At 43.0% G+C, this 22215-nt stretch overlaps 1 protein-coding gene across 2 annotated transcripts in view; it reads right to left on the bottom strand.

Moving 5' to 3' along the window:
- ATP10A (ATPase phospholipid transporting 10A (putative)) overlaps positions 1 to 22215 on the bottom strand; it is a 194686-nt gene that overhangs the window by 5860 nt on the left and 166611 nt on the right. For both annotated transcript variants that reach the window (XM_032843114.1, XM_032843115.1), the window contains 6 exons: positions 19806 to 19909; positions 19584 to 19710; positions 13963 to 14147; positions 8436 to 8763; positions 5789 to 5865; positions 2334 to 2459 (listed from right to left, as the gene is read on the bottom strand). In XM_032843114.1, coding sequence (XP_032699005.1) covers positions 2334 to 2459; positions 5789 to 5865; positions 8436 to 8763; positions 13963 to 14147; positions 19584 to 19710; positions 19806 to 19909 — 947 coding nt within the window. The remainder of the gene's footprint in view (positions 1 to 2333; positions 2460 to 5788; positions 5866 to 8435; positions 8764 to 13962; positions 14148 to 19583; positions 19711 to 19805; positions 19910 to 22215) is intronic.

Raw genomic sequence — 22215 nt, 5'->3', positions numbered from 1 at the left:
GACTTGGGTTTTTCATTGATTTTCTTCCCTTCTCACTCCCACGACTGACTTTCTCTCACCCACCCCCACAGGCTCAGCCTAATGACTCATCAGTGAACAAACTGGAGTCAAGAGAAAGAGGAGGAAAAGTACTTAGTTAATTGACATTTTTTTTTCTTATAGTACCAAAAAGCCTTCTTTCCAAACTACTGTTGCTATGGAAACTTTTCTTCTCTGTTTTTTATTGGAAGCGAAGTCTAACTTACTCCTAAAACTAATGAATTTCTCACTTTTGGAGGTAGGGTAATTATCCTTGCACTTCTCAACTAGATTGAGTGCTTGTTAACAGAGGCCTTGCATCTTATATGGGATAAAGACAGACATCCCCTTCTCCTTCCCATCCCCTCTATGAGGACAGATTCATCATGCCAGACAGAAGGCTGTGCCCATTCAGGTGGTCACTCTGGCACTTATTTGCAACTGAAATGCTGAACTCCCTGCCCTCAGTCTGAGAAATTTTCATGAGGAATTATGGAGAAACAGAGCTCAACTCTCATGCTTTGTTTTCAAATAAAGGAAACAAAATCCCTAGAAAGCTAGTAACTTGCTCAAGATTGCACAAAAATTAATGACAGAAACAGAGCTGGGGTTCTACCTGCCCAGCCTCACTCATCTATACTCAAGCATCCCTCCACCTCTTTGGGAACTGGGAAATTCTAGGCTTGCAAGTATATGGATGGGGCCTCAGCTCTGGGGATACAATGCCAGGTGGTTGAGAGAAAGCAGGGAGTAACTGGCCAAGGCCAAGGGAAGCATGGCACAGGCTTCCTTGGACAGAATCCCAGGCAGAACTTAATCAGAATTAATTTCCAGGACCCAACTGATCAAATTAGACATGATGTGATTGATCCTAGGTATTTGTATTCATTTATTAGAAGACATTTTGAAAAATGGGTGAGAGTAAGGGGAGCAAGAGTGTTGGGAAAAGTAGATAGGTTTAATCTCCAGAACAAATAGGAAGATGAACAAGAGTTACACCGATGGCAGTTTAGGGTTAGCATGGAGATCTTTTCATGGAAAGAGGAAAAAAATCTCTTTCTCTCTCTATATATATATACACACACATATGTCTATATATAGACAGATAGCTATCTTTTAATTTATTGTATTTTGTTCTTTTTTAGGAGAGTATAGGATGATCCTGACACTGGAATTGTGGCATCCAATGTGGCAGAATTGTGGAACTACCCTGAAAGATCACTTACTCCAAGAGTTTATTTATTTTGTCTCCTTGTTTGTACATTCAGCCACAAGGTTTTAGAGACAAGAGCAACAAGCAGCAACTCAGCAACTTCTTAGCAGAATGTCAACCCATTACCTATGAGTAGATCAGGATTCTAAAACGGCCATGGCATCCACACTAGAGAACTATGGAGAAGGACACCTGTCTGCCAAGGGCTTAGTAATAAAGGATCTAAGAGTTAAACATTAGGATCAACATGAAATGGAACATGGCCCTGGAAGAGAGTCTCTGGAGAGACAGAATTGTAATCAGTCAGCCAGGCCTGAGCATGACCTAACTGGATGGTCCGTTATAGAAAGAGCTGGCCAGAAGGGGGCACGTCTGCCCTGATAGCAAGGGAGAAAGTGTGGCAAGGACCTGCTGGTGGCCCTGTTCCTGGGGCCCTACACCTGTGTCCTGACCAGGGGACTCACACACCTGGCCCAGTGTGGTTATGTTTCCACAGAGGCCATTCAGTATTGGGATCACAGCATGACCAAGTGTTCTCATTCTGACTCCAGCACTGCCACTGCACTCCTGCTTATCCCCAGATTTCCCTGTCTGCTCTAGAAAGAGCACTGATTAGAGGATTCCTGTCTATGGATACCTTAGCAGTCTGCTCCCAGGAAACACATTAACAGAGTGGCCAAGAGTTGGGAGTCCAATGAGCTGGGTTAAATGCAGCCTTGACTACTCCCTAACTGTGTGACCTTGTCCAGACCAATGCAACTCATGATTCCCCCACTTCTTATTATAAAGCACTAAGTGAACATTCTTGTTTGATCTATTTTCACAACTTTCTCCTTTAGAGGTGCAGCTACCTTCACGACCCTGTGAGCTAGACTTCTTAAGCCCACAGGGGGAAAGGCCAGGCTAGGCCTGGGGTAAGTTCACAGAGGCCAAGGAGGATGGAACCAACAGGAAGCTCTGGGATGCCCAGATGGTCACATTCAGGGGATGGTCTGATAAACCTCAGCTCAGGCTTTTTGATGTAAAAACTCTAGAAACCAAAAAACAAAACAAAACAAACTAACAAAAAACACTCTAGAAACCAGAAGTATCAAACACCTACTGTATTTTTGTAGAAGAAATACAGCACCATGTTGGCAAGTCGGGAATAGCACCAATGTCCGTGAACAATTAAGAGTCTCTCGAGGTATCGGAATCTTGGCACTGCAAAGTCACTGGCCATCACTGCCTTGAAAGGGAACAAAGTCCTTGTTATTGGTGACACCTTACTCCATCTAAGGTCTGGTCTTATCTCCCCCAAATACAAGGAATGGAGAAATCCAGTTTCAAACACAATGTGCACGTGATTGGTCAGAGCTTACTTTATCCCCATTTCCCTTATTATCTCTTTTAATTAAAAAAAAATAAATCAATCTCATCAAGCATTCTTGTTCAGAGGTATCATTTTATAGTACTCATTTAAGATTTTGAATATATGTAATTGATTTTTAAAAGTTTTTGTTTTCCCATGCCCCTCCCCTTTTTATAAAAGATTTTATTTATTTAAGAGACAGAGATAGTGAGAGACAGAGATCCCAGAGGACCCTGGGATCATGATATGAGCTGAAGGCAGATGCCTAACCAACTGAACCACCTGGGTGCCCCATTGTTTTCCCATGTTTTCTTTAACAAGCAAAAAACAAAAATAAAACCCCAGAGATGCAGTTTCCCTACTCTTCTCCACCCCCTGATATTTTATTCATATTGGGATCTCAACCCAAAGACGAACCAAAGCTGACCCTTTTCTATGAATCAGAGACAGGCAGTTGGCCATCTTGGGAGGTGTGTTTTGGACCCTTCTTCTTAGCAGTCACAGGTGACAAGCAAGGCCAAGCCCATGGCTCTGCTGGCCTTCACATAACCCGGTTCTAGGAAGCTGCAAAAAGGCAACAGGTGTCCACTCTACCCAGAAGGGAGTGAGGACAGCAGGTTTCCTCCATGGAAAGGAAAGATGACTGGGGTTGAAAGTGTCCCTCCCTTCACTGAGTATCATCCTCTACACAATTAAACTAAGTGGGGTAGACAAATGCCATCAAAATGACACCTTTTGTACCCAGAATATCTTAGAATCTACCATATAATGAACTTCTCTGTTGAAAAAAAAAATCTCAAAGAAATTGTCAGGAAAAGATAGATTTCTACTTATTTTTGGAGGTTTATTCTACACAAAAATATAAGTCTTCTTTTAAAATTCAACTGATTTCCCTCTAGTCAAATAACTCCTTGAAAAGAGTTAGATCACAGTTGATGTGGTCCCTTAGGTGAAACAGAATAATGTCATTATACATGACATAAAGAGTGAAGCCTTCAAATGTCTGCTTTCTAAACCCAAAGTTAAGGATTTCAAAGCAAATACTGTTTCTATACCTTTTCCTATGAACACTGGGGTTTGAGGGCTTTATGTACTCATCTCCAGGCTTCTGCCACTCCTTTCCACCTCCAAATTTAGGCCCTGTTTGTCCCTCTGTCAAGGCAGCCTTACAAAATGCTCCCAGCTAGGTTAAATCTTCCTGTGAAATACTCAACACCAAAACCAGTGTTTCTCTTTATATCATTTTATAAGAGTTGTGACTATTTATGTACATTTAAAATAAGTATCTGTCTCCCCAACTTTTCTGGACATTCCATAAGAGCCAGGAGAATAGATGTGATCACCATGTACCTTAAGTTCCCAGTCAGTGCTGGTGCTCAATAAACACGGTGGACCAGATGACCCCATGAACACCAAGCTTCTCAGAGATGCAGGATCTCCTTTGCCCAGCTGGGATAAGCTTCTCACTTTGGCTAAGCAGAAGAGCTCCAACACCCTCACTCATTCTTGATGACTCTGCTCAGATGCCTAGTGTTTGTGTTACCAAAGTGTCCCACAAAGTTCATCTTCCAAAGAGCTCACCTTTGCTTATTGGACCGACTAAAACGCAAGCAGGGAAAATATTCCCTGGGAACCTGAGCACTTGGAATATTAAGAAAAGGTATCAGGCCTTGCCGTCATCTTACATAATGTATCCTCAATAGGAAGTGTAGCTTCAAATAAATGCAGAAGCATCCAACAACGTCTTACCTAGAAGTTATTCCCACTCAAAGCTTCACCTTGGTATGTGCCTTGTCATTTGGCTGTTCCCATCATTCCTCACATGGCTTGAAGTATATATCTGCACTGGCCCCTGACTTGAGGAAGTGAACAGTGGTGGTAGCTCAGTCTCCTCCCCATCCACAAACGTGAGAGTGTTTCATACAAAATGTGTTTACTTGGTGCATTTCTCCGCACATGCTATTTACAGGCACTTCCCTGGTCAGCTTTTCACTACAGGAAACAGGTGCAATGGAGATGATAATGAAAACATCAGAATGAACAAACAATTTTGTTCATCCATTCACTCCCCTGTACATGGCATTAAAAGGCAGAGATGAGGTACCCTGGGTGGCTCAATCACTTAAGTGTCAGCCTTTGGCTCAGGTCATGATCTCAGGGTCCTGGGATGGAGTCCCGCGTTGAACTCTTTTTCAGTGGGGGGCCTGCTTCTCCCTCTCCCTCTGCCTGCCCCTCTGCCTACTTGTGCTCTCTCTACTCTCTCTCTCTCTCTGTCAAATAAATAAATAAAATCTTAAAAAAAAAAAAAAGGCAGGGTTGAGTCCAACCTTGGGCTGCACTTTCATTTCATGGAAGAATTAAAACCATGCAAATAACATAACACAGTGACTCAGGTCAGATGAAGGCAGGAAGAGAGTAAGGTACATGCTAAGGATGGGCCAAGAGGAACTACTGGGTTTCTAGCTTGGGACTTTCCATCTTACTGTTATTTTAATGTCAGGTAAGAAAATTAGTGAGTTCTGCAAAGGCCTGGCACATACAAGTGTTCACTGAATAAATACTGACTGCATCAGTGAATAAATCAACCAATGACTAAATGGTGACCAGCATCTGGAATTTTTAGAAGGAAACTGGAAACATTATTTTCTAAAGTCTTCATCAACTTAAAAAAATGTCATGATTCAAAATTAATCAAATGTTGGAAACTGTTGTGATCTTACATCCAGGAGAAAGTTAATTTTAATTAACTCAGGTGTTCAGCATCTGAATCACATATTAAGAACCGACATAGTAGCAAATGAAAAAGGCAGAAGTAAATTTTCATGTGAGTCAAGATGGCTACATTCCATTTTTATAGCGATACCAGGTTCCAACAGTCCAACAGCAGAGTATTTTTTCAAATGGAACAGTAAAACATGCTTTCTTCCAAGGATGAGCCATAAATAGTCAGAGAGAAGGTGATGACTCACCTTGCCTAACTCTGTTCCACTTATTTCACAAAAATATACTTAGAGACCTAGGAAAAGCTATTTACTGCTTCATAAACATGAAGAACTAGCCACCTCTACCTTATCTTCTACGGCTAAGTAGAAGGTGAGCATCACATTGCACTGAAGGCCAACCCTTTAGCTTTGTTGGACAAAGCCTATGACAAGGTACGACAGTGGGCCAATTGGTCACATAGGACAGCCCTGATTGGTCTTTACCTGCATGCCCTCCTGGCCCGAGATTCCCACACCCACATCTGCCACCTGGATCATGCTGACATCATTGGCTCCATCTCCTAGAAACAGCATAGGCAGGAAGAATCGTTTGAGTTGAGATGCACAGAATCAAATGGCTTGATGGATCTTCATGGGGTCCCTACTGGGCTGAGTCCTGTGAAAGGGTCATGGGGATGAGTAAGGAAGAAGCAGTGCAGAGTCTGCCCTGGGAAAATTGAGTTAAGCAGTCAGAACAAACATGGTGTGAGGTTTGGAATTGCCAGTCACATCAAGAGATGTTTCAGAAAGCAGGCTAGCATGGTCACCATTTTGCTTAATATTCACTCTACATTATTGGCTCATATACCTAGAGACAGAGTCCTTAACACGGTGTCTGGTGCAATAAAGATGCTATCACCATCATCGTTACTATTTACCAAGCTCTAGCCTTTATCACATGTAGAGCATATCAGTAAAGGCTATTCTAATTCATGCTTACATGAGTGGTTTTCTAAACTGAAAAAAGGAAATTAAGTTCTGCCTAGCAAACTGTAGAGCTCTTTCTGTACACTGATTACCAGCTAGCTTATTAGCTATTGTGCTTACCTTTGGGCCCTCTCAAGATGTGATAAAGAAGAACTCCTATTTATTCAGTCAAGCTGCTGACAGAAAATGGTTAGGAACAGAGGACAAAGGTCAGAGATCTCATCACCTTTGGGGAAAAGCAAGCAGAGATTTAAAGTCACTGTCACTCAGGAATAGGGCAGCAGAAGGACCCAATCACAGAGTATCTCCCAAGTTTCAAATATGCAAAAAGTGCAGATATACAAGTCAGAGTGATTCATAACATGGTTACAGGATGTCTCAGTCCTATGATTTTTCTGTACTCTTTTGGCACTGGCCTAACATGAGTGATCAGTCAATACTCGTGAAATTGAAATTCTGTGAAGTCATTAACAATCCCTGCAGCTTTTCCCAGAATGTCCCAAACAAAGTGAGATATGGCAGGCAACAATGTTCTCTACATTATTAACCACTGGACACCTGGGACTAGGTGCCATCAATACTTTCATTTATGGTCAAAGAAATGAGCTAAAGTTCTGATGGGCCATTACTTTCCCTTTCCCTTTTGAGATTCTATTTTGTTTTTTCTTTCTTTCTAACCAACTAAGACTTTACTTCCATTTTTTTTTTTTTTTATGAATACCATACACCAGTGATTCCATGGCTGACCCAGGCACTGACTAGGCTGTGAAAATGTAATTTATTCATTCATGTGTTACACCAGCCTTACCGAGGGCATGGTCCTCATGCCACCATGGAGAGGACCTCAGAGAAGCCTGCACCTAGCCTGAACATTTCTCAGCACCAACCTACATCACTTGCTAAAGGAGCTCTGAAGGCCACTCCAGATCCACGAGGGCAAACGTGGACTGAAACAGCCTCCCCTGGAAGAGGGCCACAGCTGGGGCCTTCCTATAGCCTGGACCACGGACTCAGAGTAAACATGTGTTCACATCTACGGTCATCTCCCTACCCTTAGTGATTACCAAAGCCCTGAAGATGTACAGGGCTGTCTCCATAACAACCACACTAAGGCTATCCCACCTCAGACCCAAGCTCCACCAGCTTCAACTCTGTCCTGATGAAGTGTCCTGTCTGAGAGAGTAGCAATCCCCACATCAGGAAACTGTCAAAGACACTTCGCAGAAAACACTGTAATTATTATTGACTGGCGAGGATCTTTTATTTCAGAACCAGATCTCACGTAGGTATAGATTCTATATTCAGGGAGACCAAACTTTTTTGGTATCTGGGGATCAGGGGATCACCCCTCTCCCAGCGCTATCTGCAGTCTTTCCCAGCCCTCACCAGCAGATGGTGCTGCTGAGTCCCCAAACGTGGCTGCAGAAGGCACCCCAGCCAGAGTGGGTGGGGATGATGCCCTGGGAAGAGGTAGGTGAGGACTGGGTAGCACTGGAGAGGACCCTAGAAGGCTCTCCAGGCCAAAAGTCTGCAAGGAGAAGCCACCATTAGATGCACAGTCCTTAAGGAAATACTGTAAGGTTTAGCAACTACTCACATGGATTCATTTAATTACATGCTTGTCTTGGAACAATCAGTAAAGTTCAAAGGTTAAGAGGCAACAGGGATTCGAATCACCATCAGATCTCTGGGTTCTTGTAGTATTATGGAGTTTTGCACTCCAGTTGGGTCATGGTGACCAGAAGCCCCTGCAGAGGGCCTTCTTTTTAAGGTGTTCTGAAACAATACTTAGTGTGCAGGGCTCTGCTTTGGCAGAGGCTGCCTGGGACAGCAAATGTCTAGTCTCCTGTCTCCCAAGAAACGGTGTCAGCTTTGTCTTCTTAAACCTCCACTGTATAACTATATACAGCTATATATACAAGCTATAACTGTTGTACCACATTTTGTGGTTTTCAAATCCATGTTTTATATTTCAAACATGCTGCTTATTTTCTTGCATTGGGTGTGACTTTATAAACAGAAAAAAGAGAAAGGAAGTGTTTTCCCATCTTACAGTATAGCACCGACAGGGTGGAAACTCCAGGATGCATCCACAGAAAGCAGCTGCATAAGACGGAGGCTACTCATTTACATAGGGTCCAGCCTGGCTGGCCTGGATACTTGCCTATTGCTAGGGTCATGGCCTTGAGCTTGCTTCTGACCAGTTTCACCACCATACTCTTCTGCAGAGGTGTCGAGCGACAGCAAAGGACTGACCGGCACTGCTTAGCGAGAAAGAGAAATTTGTCTTCTAGGTTTTTCTCAAGGGCATAGGCCAGACTTCTCCCATCGATCACGAGGCTCAGGCTGGGGCCAGAGGTGGTGGACGTGGAGGGTGGGCAGAGAGGGGAGAACCCCACGCTCACGTTGCCTGCAGTCTTCTCAGGGGTGCTGCAGGGGATCCTGGACTGCACGTAGTGTAGACACTGGTCTAGCAAGGCCGCACAGGCCTCCTGAAATGGACATGAGAGGAAGCTCTGTTCACTCAGCTATACCACGCATTCTGTTACCTTCCTCGACTCTGATAGTCTGATCATCTCAAGGGCACCAGGCTGCAGGCTCTGCCCAGAAGGGAAGTTCACTGAAGATGATAACTGTCCACATGAAGAGGATGAGCTTGTCTAGGGTTTTGATAAGACTCCACTTCACTGCCCATTACACTCGGTGGACGTTAGATGAGAATGTCTTCAGTTTGCAAAAACCGACAGTACTATGGCTAAACTGCTGGCTGGTTAGGCTGAGGGAGTCTAACATGCACCCCTCCATACTTCTCTGAGGGCTTTACTCAGCCATTTTTGCTTGCTTGTGAGATACGAAACCTTTTAGAAGTCTTTATTATGATTATCCTCTAAAGAAGTATAATTATCAGGGTTTCCCTAAGCTCTCCAGTTGGCCAGGGAAATAATGTTTTTAAAAAGCATAATTTTTGAGGCTTTTATTGGCAATAAAACTGTACCTGAGTTCCAAAACTGTACCTGAGTTCCAGAAAGAATAGGAAAACTTAGAGAAGGCCAAGGGGTCAGGGGACATAAGAGAGGTGACAATTTCCAGGAGTAAACACACTCCAGAGAAGGCAAGTAGTTCTTGGACCTCTGTGGACAGTGAGCCCACTGGGTAAGCAACCAATTTTCTGCAACGCACCCTGGAAATCCAGCTGTGATCAGTAAGTGCTTATTGAGGGCCTTTTGTATTTAGAAAAGTGAGACAAGAAAAAGGAAGACTGAGAAGACACAGTTATTAGCTCTTGAACAAATGGCAGCAGCTGAACATACAATCACAGGAAGTCACAGATTAGGATGTGCAAAAGCATTACAGGCTATGAAGAGGGAGAGATTTGCTTCTGGGGTGGGGTTGGGAATGGTAGTAACTGAGGTGGGGCTGGAAGAAGATGTGAAATCTCATTCTACAAACACTCTGGGTTCCCTTGTGCTAGCACCAAGCACTGCTAAGGTAAATTGGAGTAAGCACAACCACCCTGGCTCCCCCACTGAAGGCAGCTATGGCAGCAGAACAGAGAAGTCATAGGGCAACTGTTTGAGGACTTTGAAAATAAACAGAAGCTGTTGCATTGGGGAGGAAGACTAGTGTTCTAAGTACACTGGACAGGTGGGTGAGTTTTCCATTTTCCCTCTGGTCTGTACCCAAGCATCATAAAATCTAGAAGTAGGAGCCAAGGCAGGGACAGAGAGAGCTCCAGGAGAAACCCCAACCTCTACCCCCTATCCCTGCCCCCGCTGGAGGAGTGGAAAAGAGAACTCCCAATGCACAGAGAAGATAGGGGAAATCCCAGTTTTATTTATCTTTTTCTCTATTCTCTGGATTCCAGCCCCAGGTAATATTGCTATCATGGCAGCAGAACGATCTGTTGCCAAAAACTTTATTAGAGAAGATATGGTCCAGAGGTTGTAAGATAACTTCTGCCTTTTCCTCTCTGTCCTACCACCACTTGGTCTTGGATGGAGGTATTGGGGCAGAAGTACAAAGTAGAGCAAGGTAACTCAAACCCAGCTTTCTGGCCAGAGGACTGGAAAGGGGAGTCCTAGAGAACCAGAAAGTACTAAAAAAAAAAAAAAAATGGTGAAGAGGGAAGAGCTTGGCCAGCTGACCCTATAACATGGCTTATTAATTCCTGAACTCACCCACAAACCATGCACACATAGACATAATCTTAAATGGCATAACAAAGACTTTTGAGAATTGAACTAGGGATAGACTGCCACCCAAGTTCTCAACTTTTATTAAGGGGTGGGAAAAATGTGAGACAGAGTCTAACAGCTTGGTAAAGGCTACACAAAACTGACATCAAAACCACCACCCAGAGGCTGTTCAGAGCTTGGAGCCTGAATCTAAGAGGGCTGATTACCTGCCTTGAATATATCCACATTCTTCACAGAATTTTAAAATAACCAGTGTCATTCAAAATGCCTACAATACAACCCCAAATTCATCAGCATGCAAAGAAACAGGAAATTCTCAATGCATGTGAAAAAAGACAGTCAACAAAAGCAAAAGCGAAGATGTCACAGATACCAGAATTATTTGAGAAACACTATGAAACATCTATTATAAAAATACTCTATCTATTAAGAGTGGACATTCTAGAAATGAATAGAAAGAAAGTCTCACAAAAAAGACAAGATATAAAGAAGAACCAATAGAAATTTTAGAACCCTCCCCAAACAAAACAAAACAAAACCCTAAAAATGTCTTAACCAAAATAAGAAGCTCACTGGTTTCTAAGTAATTTATGTAGATATTCTGTCCTCAAGGAGGGGAAATAGAACTCCACACTCTTGAGTGTGAACTGTGCATAGTCCCTTCCTTCCAACGAGTACAATATGGAAAGGAGTAAAAATAATTGGCTTACAGTGGAGAAACCTGACAAACATAAAACCAACAGTGGTAAATCATGTTGATAGAATGTACCTTTTAATATGATGTTATAAAATGATGAAAATGGCACGTTAGGCACTTGTAGAAAAACACTAGACCAATCCCCATATAAGGGTATTCTTTAAAATAACTGATTAGTACTCTCAAGTCATCAAAAAGAGAAAATTTAAGAAACTGTTATAGCTAGTAAGAGCCCAAGGAAACATGATAGTTAAATATAATGTGACATTCTGTATGAGATCCTGGAACACAAAAAAGACATTAGGTAAAAATTAAGACAATCTGAATATAGCATAGATTTTATTTTATTTATTATTATTATTATTTAGAAGTGGAGGAAGTATTATTACTATTATTATTATTATCTCAAGCAGGCTCCATGCCCAGCACAGAGCCCAATGTGGGGCTCAATCCCACATCCCTGAGATCATGACCTGAGCCAAAATCAAGAGTCGGATGCTTAATCTTGGACCACCCAGGCACCCCAAGTATAGATTTTATTTTATTTTTTTTTTAAGATTTTATTTATTTACTTGACAGACAGAGATCAGAAGTAGGCAGAGAGGTAGGCAGAGAGAGGGGAGGAAGCAGGCTCCCTGGTGAGCAGGGAGCCTGATGTGGGGCTCAATCCCAGGACCCTGGATCATGACCCAAGCCAAAGGCAGAAGCCTTAACCCACTGAGCCACCCAGGCGCTCCCCAAGTATAGATTTTAGTAAGTAATAACATGTCAATATTGGTTCATTGATTACTGTTAAAGATGTTAATAACAGGAAAGTTTTGGTGTGGATTATTTGGGAACTTTCAATACTATCTTTCTAATTTTTCTATAAATTTAAATTTATTTTTTTAAAACATCACTAAATACCCCAACAGCAGAAAGGAGATAACAGAAGAAAAAGTCAGTGAACTCAAAGATCAATAGAAATTAACCAATTTTACCAAGAGAAAAGGAAAAATTAAAAAAAATGAAGACAGCCTCAGGGAGCCTTGAGACAAACCAGAAGAACTGATGTTCATGTCATCAGTCTTCCAGAAGAAGAGGAGCAATTGCAGTGTAGAAAAAAATGTCTGAAGAAATAAAAAATGGCTAAAAACTTGCCAAATTTAGTGAAAGACATAATCCCACAGATTCAAGTAGCTCAGCAAATCCCAGAGTATCAATCTGAAGAACTCTGTGCCCAAACACACCATAAACAAACTGCTTAGAGGCAAAATCAATCAATCAATCAATCAATTAAAACATCCAGATAAAAATGGTGCATTAGCTATAGAGCAACAATGATTTGGATGACTGTTGATTTCACCTAGAAACCATGGTGAAATAAACACATTCTCTGAACAAAGGAAAGTAAGAGAATCTGTTGGCAAGTAGACCTTCTTTAAAGGAATTGCTGAAGGAAGTTTTTCAGACAAGAGGAAAAAAAATGCCACAAGGATGCTTTTAACCCTGGAGATGAAATAAGTGTGACAGAAGTTGTCAATATTCACATAAATAAAATGGGCTATTCTTTCCCTTTTGACATCTTTAAAGTATGCTTTTTGATTGAAAGCAAAAATTATCTGAAGGATTTCCATGTCTGTAGCTATCATATAGAAGATGCCTACAAAGTAAAGAGGTAAAGGGACACATGGTGTGACAAGACTTCATTCTACTTGAAGTAGCAAAATACTGATTGTACTGATGACTTAAGAATGCATATTGTATTCTCTAAGAAAAAAAAAAGAAGCTAAAAACCCAAGTAAAGTGATGTTATCAAAGAAATGAGATATATTAAAATGGAATACTAAAAAATGTTTTAAGTAACCCAAAGCAAGGCAGGAAAGGGAATGGAGGAACTGAAAACAGAAAGAATAATCAGGAAAAAAAAAAAAAAGAAAGAAAACTACCATATTAAGACTTCTATACTGGTGAAGGGACAGACACGCAGGTCAGTGCAACAGAATAGAATGTCCAGAAATAGATCTTAAAAAACATGACCAACTGATTTTCAACAAGGGTGTAAAGATGATTTAGTGGAAAAAAAAAGGCTTTTCAACAAATGGTGCTGGATTAGTGAGCTATATGCAGAAGAATGAAGTTTGACCTGAACCTTATACAAAATTCCACATAAAATGGAATATGTCTAAAGGTACAGTAATAAACTACAAAGCTTTTCGAAGAATACATAGGAATAATCTTTGTGGCTAGACACGTCTTAACTGTAACAGCTAAATGATAATCCATAAAAGAAAAAGAAAAAGAAAAAAAGAATCAGACCTCATCATACAGTTCAAAAAGATGTTTCAAGTGGGAGGTCACTCAAGGAATCAGAGCCCAGGCCAGGTTTATGCGAAGTAGATACTCCCTACATACTTGGAAATTTAAATAGATAAATGTGACTGGATGAAAAGTCTAGGTGCCCAGTGAAGCGTCCGCAAGACGACCTATCCCATCCTCAGTATATCAGTGCTGAACGGACTGGTATGCTGCCTTGTGTGACTCATGAAACAATTCTCCAATATTGTTGACATGAATATGTCAGGGAAAATCAGATTTAACTTTGCATTAATAAAGTCCAGAGATGCATCCCTTAGAAATTAAGAAATCCCATCAAATCCCACATCCTTCTAGGCAATGGTAAGAAACATGCAAGGAACCCAACACAGATGTAAACACAGAGGTAGAGGGCAAAGAAATGGAAGGCATTCCTGTTGCCATGAGGCTAGGTGGGTATGAAGCTGCGCCAGGCAGAGCATGGCTTCCTGGAACCTACATACCTGGGACTCAGCATTCAGGGTGATGACTTCCTCATCGTGGTCCAGCAGTTTGCAGGCGTATGCGATGTTAATGGCTGTTTCTTGTTTGTCACCAGTGAGAACCCAAATCTGCAGGCCTGCTTGACGCAATTTAGCAATGGTTTCTGGGACTCCATCTTGCAGGCGATCTTCAATCCCAGTGGCACCTGGTCAAATGTGCAGGTGTAGGTGAGCCCCCTCCGCACATGCCCTCAGACCCTGATGGGGCACGGATGCCACTGCCAACATACCAGTGATGCTAGCATGACCCCACAGACTGGGACCTGCTTGGTGCCTTTCTCATGTGGATGATGACTCATTTCCAGACCCTTGCGAACACTTTCAGTATCTCCCTTGATTGACATGCACACAGTCAAGAATGAGTCAGAATAGCTGTGAGGCACCGAACATAATTCTCTATACTTACGATAAAGCACTTCCAATGCTTCCTAACAGGCAGCTAATTTTTAACGTAATAGATAACTTGGAAACAAAGCTTGTGGGGAGATGGTAGGAATGACCATATTCTGAAGGATGAAAAAGTTTTAAAAATTATCCATGACATCCACAAGCTATGCTCTCAGCAGTGTTTACTGTGAGCTGCCTAAGCAGACCACACAAGCCCATTATTTCTCAAAAGCAACATTACCCAGAATATACCTTTTCCACAAACATAATTAATAAGCAGTGGGTCTCCCTACACAGTCTTCTGTACATTGGGACACATTTTCTACCCAGTGTAGAAAGGTGCTCTCCAGGTCACCCTCAGTTTTTTTCCTATTGCCAACTTAATGAGATGGTCTCTATCTTCCCTCTGGAAGTACAGCACTGACCGAGGACACCTCACTGGCCCTGCCCTTCTCTTTTATGTCACACTGTTCCCTGTGCTGAGAGGCTGATACAGGCTGAATGTGTCCCCTTACCCCCATAATTCATAGATTGAAGCCCTAACCCTCACTGTGATGGCATCAGGTGGGAAGGTGGAATACTCATGAATGAGGTTAATGCCCTTAAAATAAGGGACATAAGAGATATGATCTCCCTCCACCATTCAAGGATACAGAAGGAAGACAGCCATCTGCAAGCCAGGAAGAGAGTCCTTTAATGAACCGAACTGGCTGCCACTTTGATATGGAACTTCCAGCCTCCATAACTGTGAGAAATCAATGTCTGTTGTTTAAGCTGTCCAGTCTGTGGTACTTTGCTATGACAGCCTGAATGACTAAAATAGACACCACTTTCCTTTCTCCTCCTAGAACAGATGAGTAGGCAGGTGTAGGGAGGGTGGAGTCATGTACATGTGCATGAATATAATACATGTACAAAAAGCATGCATTTCTTAAGTATATCCTATAATGCACTTTCACAAATCACATGCCTGTTGGACCAGCTCTGCAGAAGCCCCCTCAAGGGTAAGTGGCAGTCTTCTCTCTTACATCTCATACAGCCTGTGCAGTGTGTTGGACCTGGGTCTACCTTTTATTTGAATGCACCAGAAGGCTAAGTGGGAACAGAAGGCTAAGGGCCCAGAAAAGGAGGACGAGATATTGCACCCAAGCTGCCCTCAGCTCTGAATCACAGAGTCCTCAAGGGAAGGACGAGGCAGGGGTGTAGGGCTCAAAGTCTGCTTAGGAATAAAACCATGTTGTGCTCCATGTTCATTGTGAGCATATTTTTGATAACCCAGGCACTGGAAGGCCATCTGGTCTTGGCCCTTCTCCCATCCCCCAGACCCCTGGTTCTAGGACGGGAAGAAAGGGTATGCTCTAGGTCTCTGGCTCCCTATTTTCACCATCCAACAGAGCTGATATCTACGAAGGGATCCTAAGTATCACTTATGTTGTGGCACATTCCCGGATATCCAAGGAAAGGGGGAGGGATGATCACGTCTGCCTCCATGTACTCAAAATGTCTTATTCAGGGGCACCTGGGTGGTATAGTTGGTTAAGCATCCAACTCTTGGTTTTGGCTCAGGTCATGAACTCAGAGATCAAGCCCCGCATCATTGGGCCCCTGTGCTCAGCACGGAGCCTCATTAGAGTTTGTCTCTCTATCTGCCCCTCCCCCTGTGTGTGCTCTCTCTCTCTCTCTCTAAAAAAAAAAATCTTGTTCATACTTAATAACAACAATGGTTATGGAATAATCATAATGATGGCTAACCCTGATGAATTATTAAATGCCAGGCAAAAGTTTCTGCAACATCCCTAACATGTGAGTACTACAATTATCCCCACCATACAGATGTGGGAAGCAAAGGTGAGAGAGATTAGTTAGCAATGCAAGGGCTACAGTATTCCATACACAGTATGTCTCATGCTCCAAACCTCTGACCTGTACAGCTGCTCTAGGAGAACCTCAACTGCGGAACACAGCTTTGTGTGTAATTCAGCCAGTTACCTACCCTTCACTAGACAGCAACTTCCTAGAGGGGCCTTGTAACTCCCCTTGTAACCTTTGTATACTGGCTGCTCAGCCAGAGCTCCTTGATAAATGTCCTCTGAGGAAAAAAAAAAAAAAAAAAAGCAGGGACAGACTCAGAGATAAATTCAGTCCTTCGGGGAAAACCTAACACCTTGAAAATAAAGCACCTTCATTTCAGGAGCTAACTGGCCAAACTAATGGGCCCTGACTGGGTTGCTGATCCTAACCTCTATGTGCAGCTTCGAATCAAACATAGAATATTATTGAACTCAGAAAGAGAATTATGTAAAGTACGTCTATCTCAGCATGAAATATGGCTGGGGATAAAGAGTATCTGAGGATAAAGTATTTGAGCTGAGGATAAAGATAAATCTCAGGGAACAGTCCTTTAAAAATTACCTGGAAGCACAGTGGTCTTTCTTCAGCTCTTTAAGGTAGCTTTTTAGCAATAGAATCTACATGACTTAGAGTAAATGCCACCTCTCTACAGCCTGAGCCTCGGGAGGGCCTGGCATTTTGAGTGTTATAACAGGGTAGGTAGTAGGGTTGAAGCTAGTGCCACCATGTTTCACTGTGAACAAATGTCAGGTGGCCTTTCATGTGAGGGGAGTTCCAGATGACATCTGGAAAAACAAACAGGAACGCCAGGGAAAGGGAACAGAATGTTGTCCTTTGAATTAAGGTTCTTGGCCAGAACAGTATGGAAAAGGAAATTTCAAGCACACAGTATAAGTGGTGACCCTTCTTTTGTAGTTCTCTGATGTTATTTAATATAAGAACCTAAATGAAAATATTTAGAAGCAGTATTTGGCTGTGGGCTTATTAAAAATATAAATGGCTTGGGGTGCCTGGGTGGCTCAGTGGGTTAAGCTTCTGCCTTCGGCTCAGGTCATGATCTCAGGGTCCTGGGATCGAGCCCTGCATTGGGCTCTCTGCTCAGTGGGGAGCTTGCTTCCTTCTCTCTCTGTCAAATAAATAAATAACATCTTTAAAATATATGTATATAAATGGCTTACTTTACATTTCTTAAAAATGAATCAGAGGAGTTGGAGCACAGTGTCTGTGGATAAAGCTGTGGTGAACACTAAGGTAGTGGCTCTCCTATTCTCCAGCTCAGGCTGGCTCATCATCTGAACCGTAAATAGCCCAGGCTGCAGGAGATGCTAAGTGTTTAACAACCAGCTAGCAGGAGGGAAGCTGATTTGTTGCATTTTCCCATTTCTGTAGTACAAATACACCCACTTTGGCTGATGTCAAACTACCAACAGCATCAAAAAGCTATGCAAAAATTCCTGAAAATTATGCGAAACAACAAAAGGTGACTGCAAAATTACTGAAAATGTATGGAGAGGCTCTCCCCAGCAGGCATCACCAGACTCCAGCACACTGATGGTGCCCACTGTGGGCACTCCAGTAGTTCCTTCACTGACTCACCTCAGAGCCATCTGACACACCCCCGGAGATAAGCATCCACTCAGGATGACAGCAGAATGTGGCTGAATCAAGATTCTGAAAAATTCTATTATCTCAGCCCCAACAGAAAAAAAAACTGGAACAGGGATAAGTAAAAAACCTTACTTTTAGATGCTTACATAGTTGCCCAAGCAAAAATATCAGAATCCAAGCTAGAAAGAAATTCCCCATATGTGAAGGCAGTAACCTCAGACTCATGACCATGTGCTGCTGAATACTAGACCCTGTGCTTGGACCTCATTAGTGCTTCACTTGGCACCCCCTTTGTTCATCCCCGCAGGATTATTACCCGGCAGCCAAGGAGACTGGGATGCCAAAAAGACAGTGTCACTTGCCCAGGGTCTTATGGTCACTAGGGGACAGAGCCAGAACTGGACAACCAAGCCAAGGCTTGTAGACTCTGAAAGAAGGAAAAGTAGGGGGTGCCTAAAAACATAGGTGGAGAGCATAGGGACTCACAGCCAAGTCCTCAAACAGTTAAGGTCTCACCCTGTGGAAAAGGGAAGAGATTCCATCTGCCTTGCTCCACAGAGTGGGACCAGTGCCCACTGGAAGAAAGGACTGGGGAAGCAAATTTTACTCCATTCAAGAGTCAGAGCTCTCCAGGGAGAGTGCCCTGCAGTGAAGGGACAGAGAAGTAAGACAGGTACAACGTGTCTATGGGCCAGGAAGACCAGCAGGAACCCCTGCCTATCCCACAGGTATGATCAACAGTGTCTTCTGGAGAAGTATGTTCTAGATATGAATAGACCTAGTGCAGTAAATCAAAACCTGGCAGGCTAGAAAAAGCACAGCTGTCTTCCAAGTGTTTCATTTAATCACCCCCTGCGCTCCCCACCCAGGAATACTGCTCATGAGGTCTCTGAGCATCTAGATCTTGGGGCTTTTTTGAGCAGTGCATGCCTGCCTATAAGACAGCAGAGGCAAAAAAGAATATTATATGAAATGTGTCTGTTATGCTATGGAACATATTAATCATTGTATTAGATATGCATATACAGATATATAGGTAGCCCAACTCCTTCATCCTGGGAGTGAGACCAAATGAATTACAGCCTTTCTGTATTAAATGAAGAAGGATGAACTCCAGGTTCTCCATACCCCAGATATACCATCTGACTACTAGAACCACGGGATGGGCTGTACTGATCACAATCCATTCCTGGTGTGGTCACAGAGAGCACATATACAAAGACTCAGCTAATTTAGTACAAACTTAATATTAAATATTTTAAATATTAAAATAAATATTCTTATATATACTAATATGACCACAGTGGCAAATAGGCACATTTTAGCAAAAATGAGCTCATTTTCTTTTCATCCAAGTTGAATCTATGAAACATTCATAAGATGTAAAGTGCAGCCATTTCTGGAGTCCAACAGTTTCTTTTTGTGTCAGGGATAGGAGGTGGAGTGAGCTCTCCTCTCTATTTTTGGTGGGAAAGCAAGGTGTAGGGGGAGGCAAGTCAGGTGTTACTGGGTGCCTGGTGGGACACATGGAATATCACAGAGACAGGCTGTGGTGTGAATGTTCTATCAGGGGTGGCTGGGCCTGGGGGCCATGCTAGCATCAGACCAGGCAGCTCCTGAACCACGCCCAGCAGGTGCAGAGCTGCCAGGACTACAGCCATGTCAGGACCCCATCCAGGACTGTCTCTGCAAATTCCACACTGCTTGGTGCAACTCTTGCCCATGTGCATAATTACCCAACAGATGCAAATTCGTTTCCAGGCGAATGGCAGACTGGAAAAGCAGCTCCTCGCGGTTGTCCAGGGAAGATTCTGCTTCTAAGTGGCTTTGCAACCAACAGGCATACTCTTCTTCACTCAGAACCTACGTGAGACACACTGGTGAGTGCCACGCAGGCGCCAAGCACCGTGAGGGTGGTGGTCAGCACCCGTGCTCCTGTGGCGGTGGTGCCCACTCACCCTCTTGGCGATGCACAAGGTGCGCAGGCCTTCCACGGCATACAGGTTGAGGTAATTCTGAGTCTTGCTTCGGATTTTCTTTTGATGCCTTCCTCTGGCGTCATCTAGGTTGGGGTAGAAGCAGAAACACAGGTAAGTACGAACAACAGAATCCAGCGGTTGGTGGACCGCTCCACAAACCTCAGGCAGCTTTGCATGGTGTTGAAACAACTTTGCACGTGCAGCCCACAAGAGAGGCCAGCACCACCCCAGAGGCTCCAGCCCGGAAGCTCCTCTCCCCTAGCTTCCGGCTAGCTTTCCATGAAAACAGCCATGTTTTGGAGGCCTGAAAGTAGTTATACTCACAGACACGGAAAGCAGAACAGGGGTGCCAGGGGTGGAGGCAGGGGGAGACAAGAGGAATTGTCGAGTGGGTAAAGAGTTTGCTTTGCAAGGTAAAGTTCTGGAGATCTGTTGACCAGCTGTGTGAATCCACTTAACAATACTGTATTGAGATGTTAAATTTTAGGTCATGTGAGTTTTTTTTGTTTTTTTTGTTTTTTGTTTTTTGTTTTTTTTTTACCGCAATTACAAAGAAAAAGCTAAGTCCACTAGTAAGAGTTCTCTAAACACACACCCCTTTCTGCTTCCTGTAGACACAGCTGAGTAGACTTACTGCTTACTTAAAAAACTTCAGAAGTGCTGACTCAGAGCCTCACCCGACTGTGGCATCCACGACAAGCTGACACACACTTTCCCAAGTCGACCATTTCCATGGGTCGCCAATTATGTGTGGAAAGGCATAACGCACTTTGGTTTGTGCATGATGAAAGTATATGATGCCTGGGTCTCAGGGCCAGTGCTCTAGCTGGCTGCATTTAGAATTGCATTTTGTTGCGGTGCCTTAAGCAGGAATGTCACAAGAGCATTCTTCCCCTGTGACTGACTCCCACAACCTCCAGTAAGAGACACGTGTGGAGCCCTCCACACCACTAGATTCACCCCGGGTCTATGTCATCACGTGTAAGTAGTATACACGTTTCACATAAAATTTAAAGGAAAGCTATTATTTTAAAAAGAACCACATCATATTTCTGACTGTTATTAATGACATTTGTTGAAATGAGACGCTCATATAAACAAAGAATTATTTGAGATTTTATTTACTTGTCAGACAGAGAAAGAGAGAGAGAGAGCACAAGCAGGGGGAGTGGCAGGCTCCCTGATGAGCAAGGAGCCTCACACAGGACTCAATCCCAAAACCCTGGGATCATGACCTGAGCAGAAGGCAAATGCTTAACTGGCTGAGCCACCCAGGTGTCCCTAAACAAAGCTTTATTAGGAGTGATCCGGTGGTGTCCATTGGCCCAGGAGGTGGATGTAAACAAAGGTACATACTCTTCCGGTTTGTGAAAAATTGTCCTTTAATAGAAAGTGCGGTTTCTATCCCCAGAACACCAGTAGTATTACCAGACAGAATATAAAATGTGCAAATATCACATAAGACATACTTTTACTAAAAATATTATGCGTTTCATCTGAAATTCAAATTTTACTCGGCATTCAATATATTTTGTTTGCTAAATCTGGCATCTCTACTTCCACCCTGGTCTAAGACAGGCTGTCTACAACCTGAGTCAGGTCCTGGGCAAACTGGATCTGGGAGAAACACTTTCACCTCTCAGAATGTGTTCTTCATAGAGAAGATAGCACCCCCAAGGGCCTAAAACATTGGTTCTGGGGCCAAAAAAAAAAAAAAAAAAAGCCCAGAAATAATTTTAATTATATACCTAAAACATACTTAGGCACAGATATATAGACAGAACATAAACAAATATACAGCATATCTGTGGCATTAAAGTGTCACAGGGAGATAATTTAAAAATGTCTAAAAAGGCTCCTTAAAGGAGCATTAATGAAAAAAAAAAGGGGGGAAACACTGCCCTTGATTGCTTTGCTTTAGGAATTTAAATTTCCTGAAAAAATGACACTCAAAAGATGACATCTTAATTTTGACTACCATTTTACTCCTGATATTGTAGTAACAATTCTCAGAAGGGGATAATAACAGTATTCCAGATGTTGACTATTATTCGAGCAAAGACGCATCTATCTGAGGGCCTTTGGAATTAGAATAATAACAATATGGTACTTTGGTTCTCCAGAGAGGGGAGGGGAAGACTGCACTCTAGGAAAGCAGCAGCATGCAGGGGCTGAGACTGAACACTTGGTCAAAACAAACCTGATGAGCTAGAGGAAGCAGGCCAGGCAGCTCAGCATGCTGGGTGCCCTGGATGAGTTGTGTGATCCCACAGGCAGCAATGCAGAGCTGCTCTGTACAGGGCCACTCACAGCAGAGCCTGGGTCAGAGCCCACCCTGGCCTTCAGGGAGAGAAGCAGCGACTGCCCTGCCTCATCCCCTCACTCCTCC

Source organism: Lontra canadensis, unplaced genomic scaffold (assembly GCF_010015895.1).
Source record: "Lontra canadensis isolate GAN:19392208 unplaced genomic scaffold, GSC_riverotter_1.0 scaffold135, whole genome shotgun sequence".
NCBI classification, from domain to species: Eukaryota; Metazoa; Chordata; class Mammalia; order Carnivora; family Mustelidae; genus Lontra; species Lontra canadensis.
Note: the sequence above shows the minus strand (reverse complement) of the source record. Positions and strands in the feature narration are given on the sequence as shown.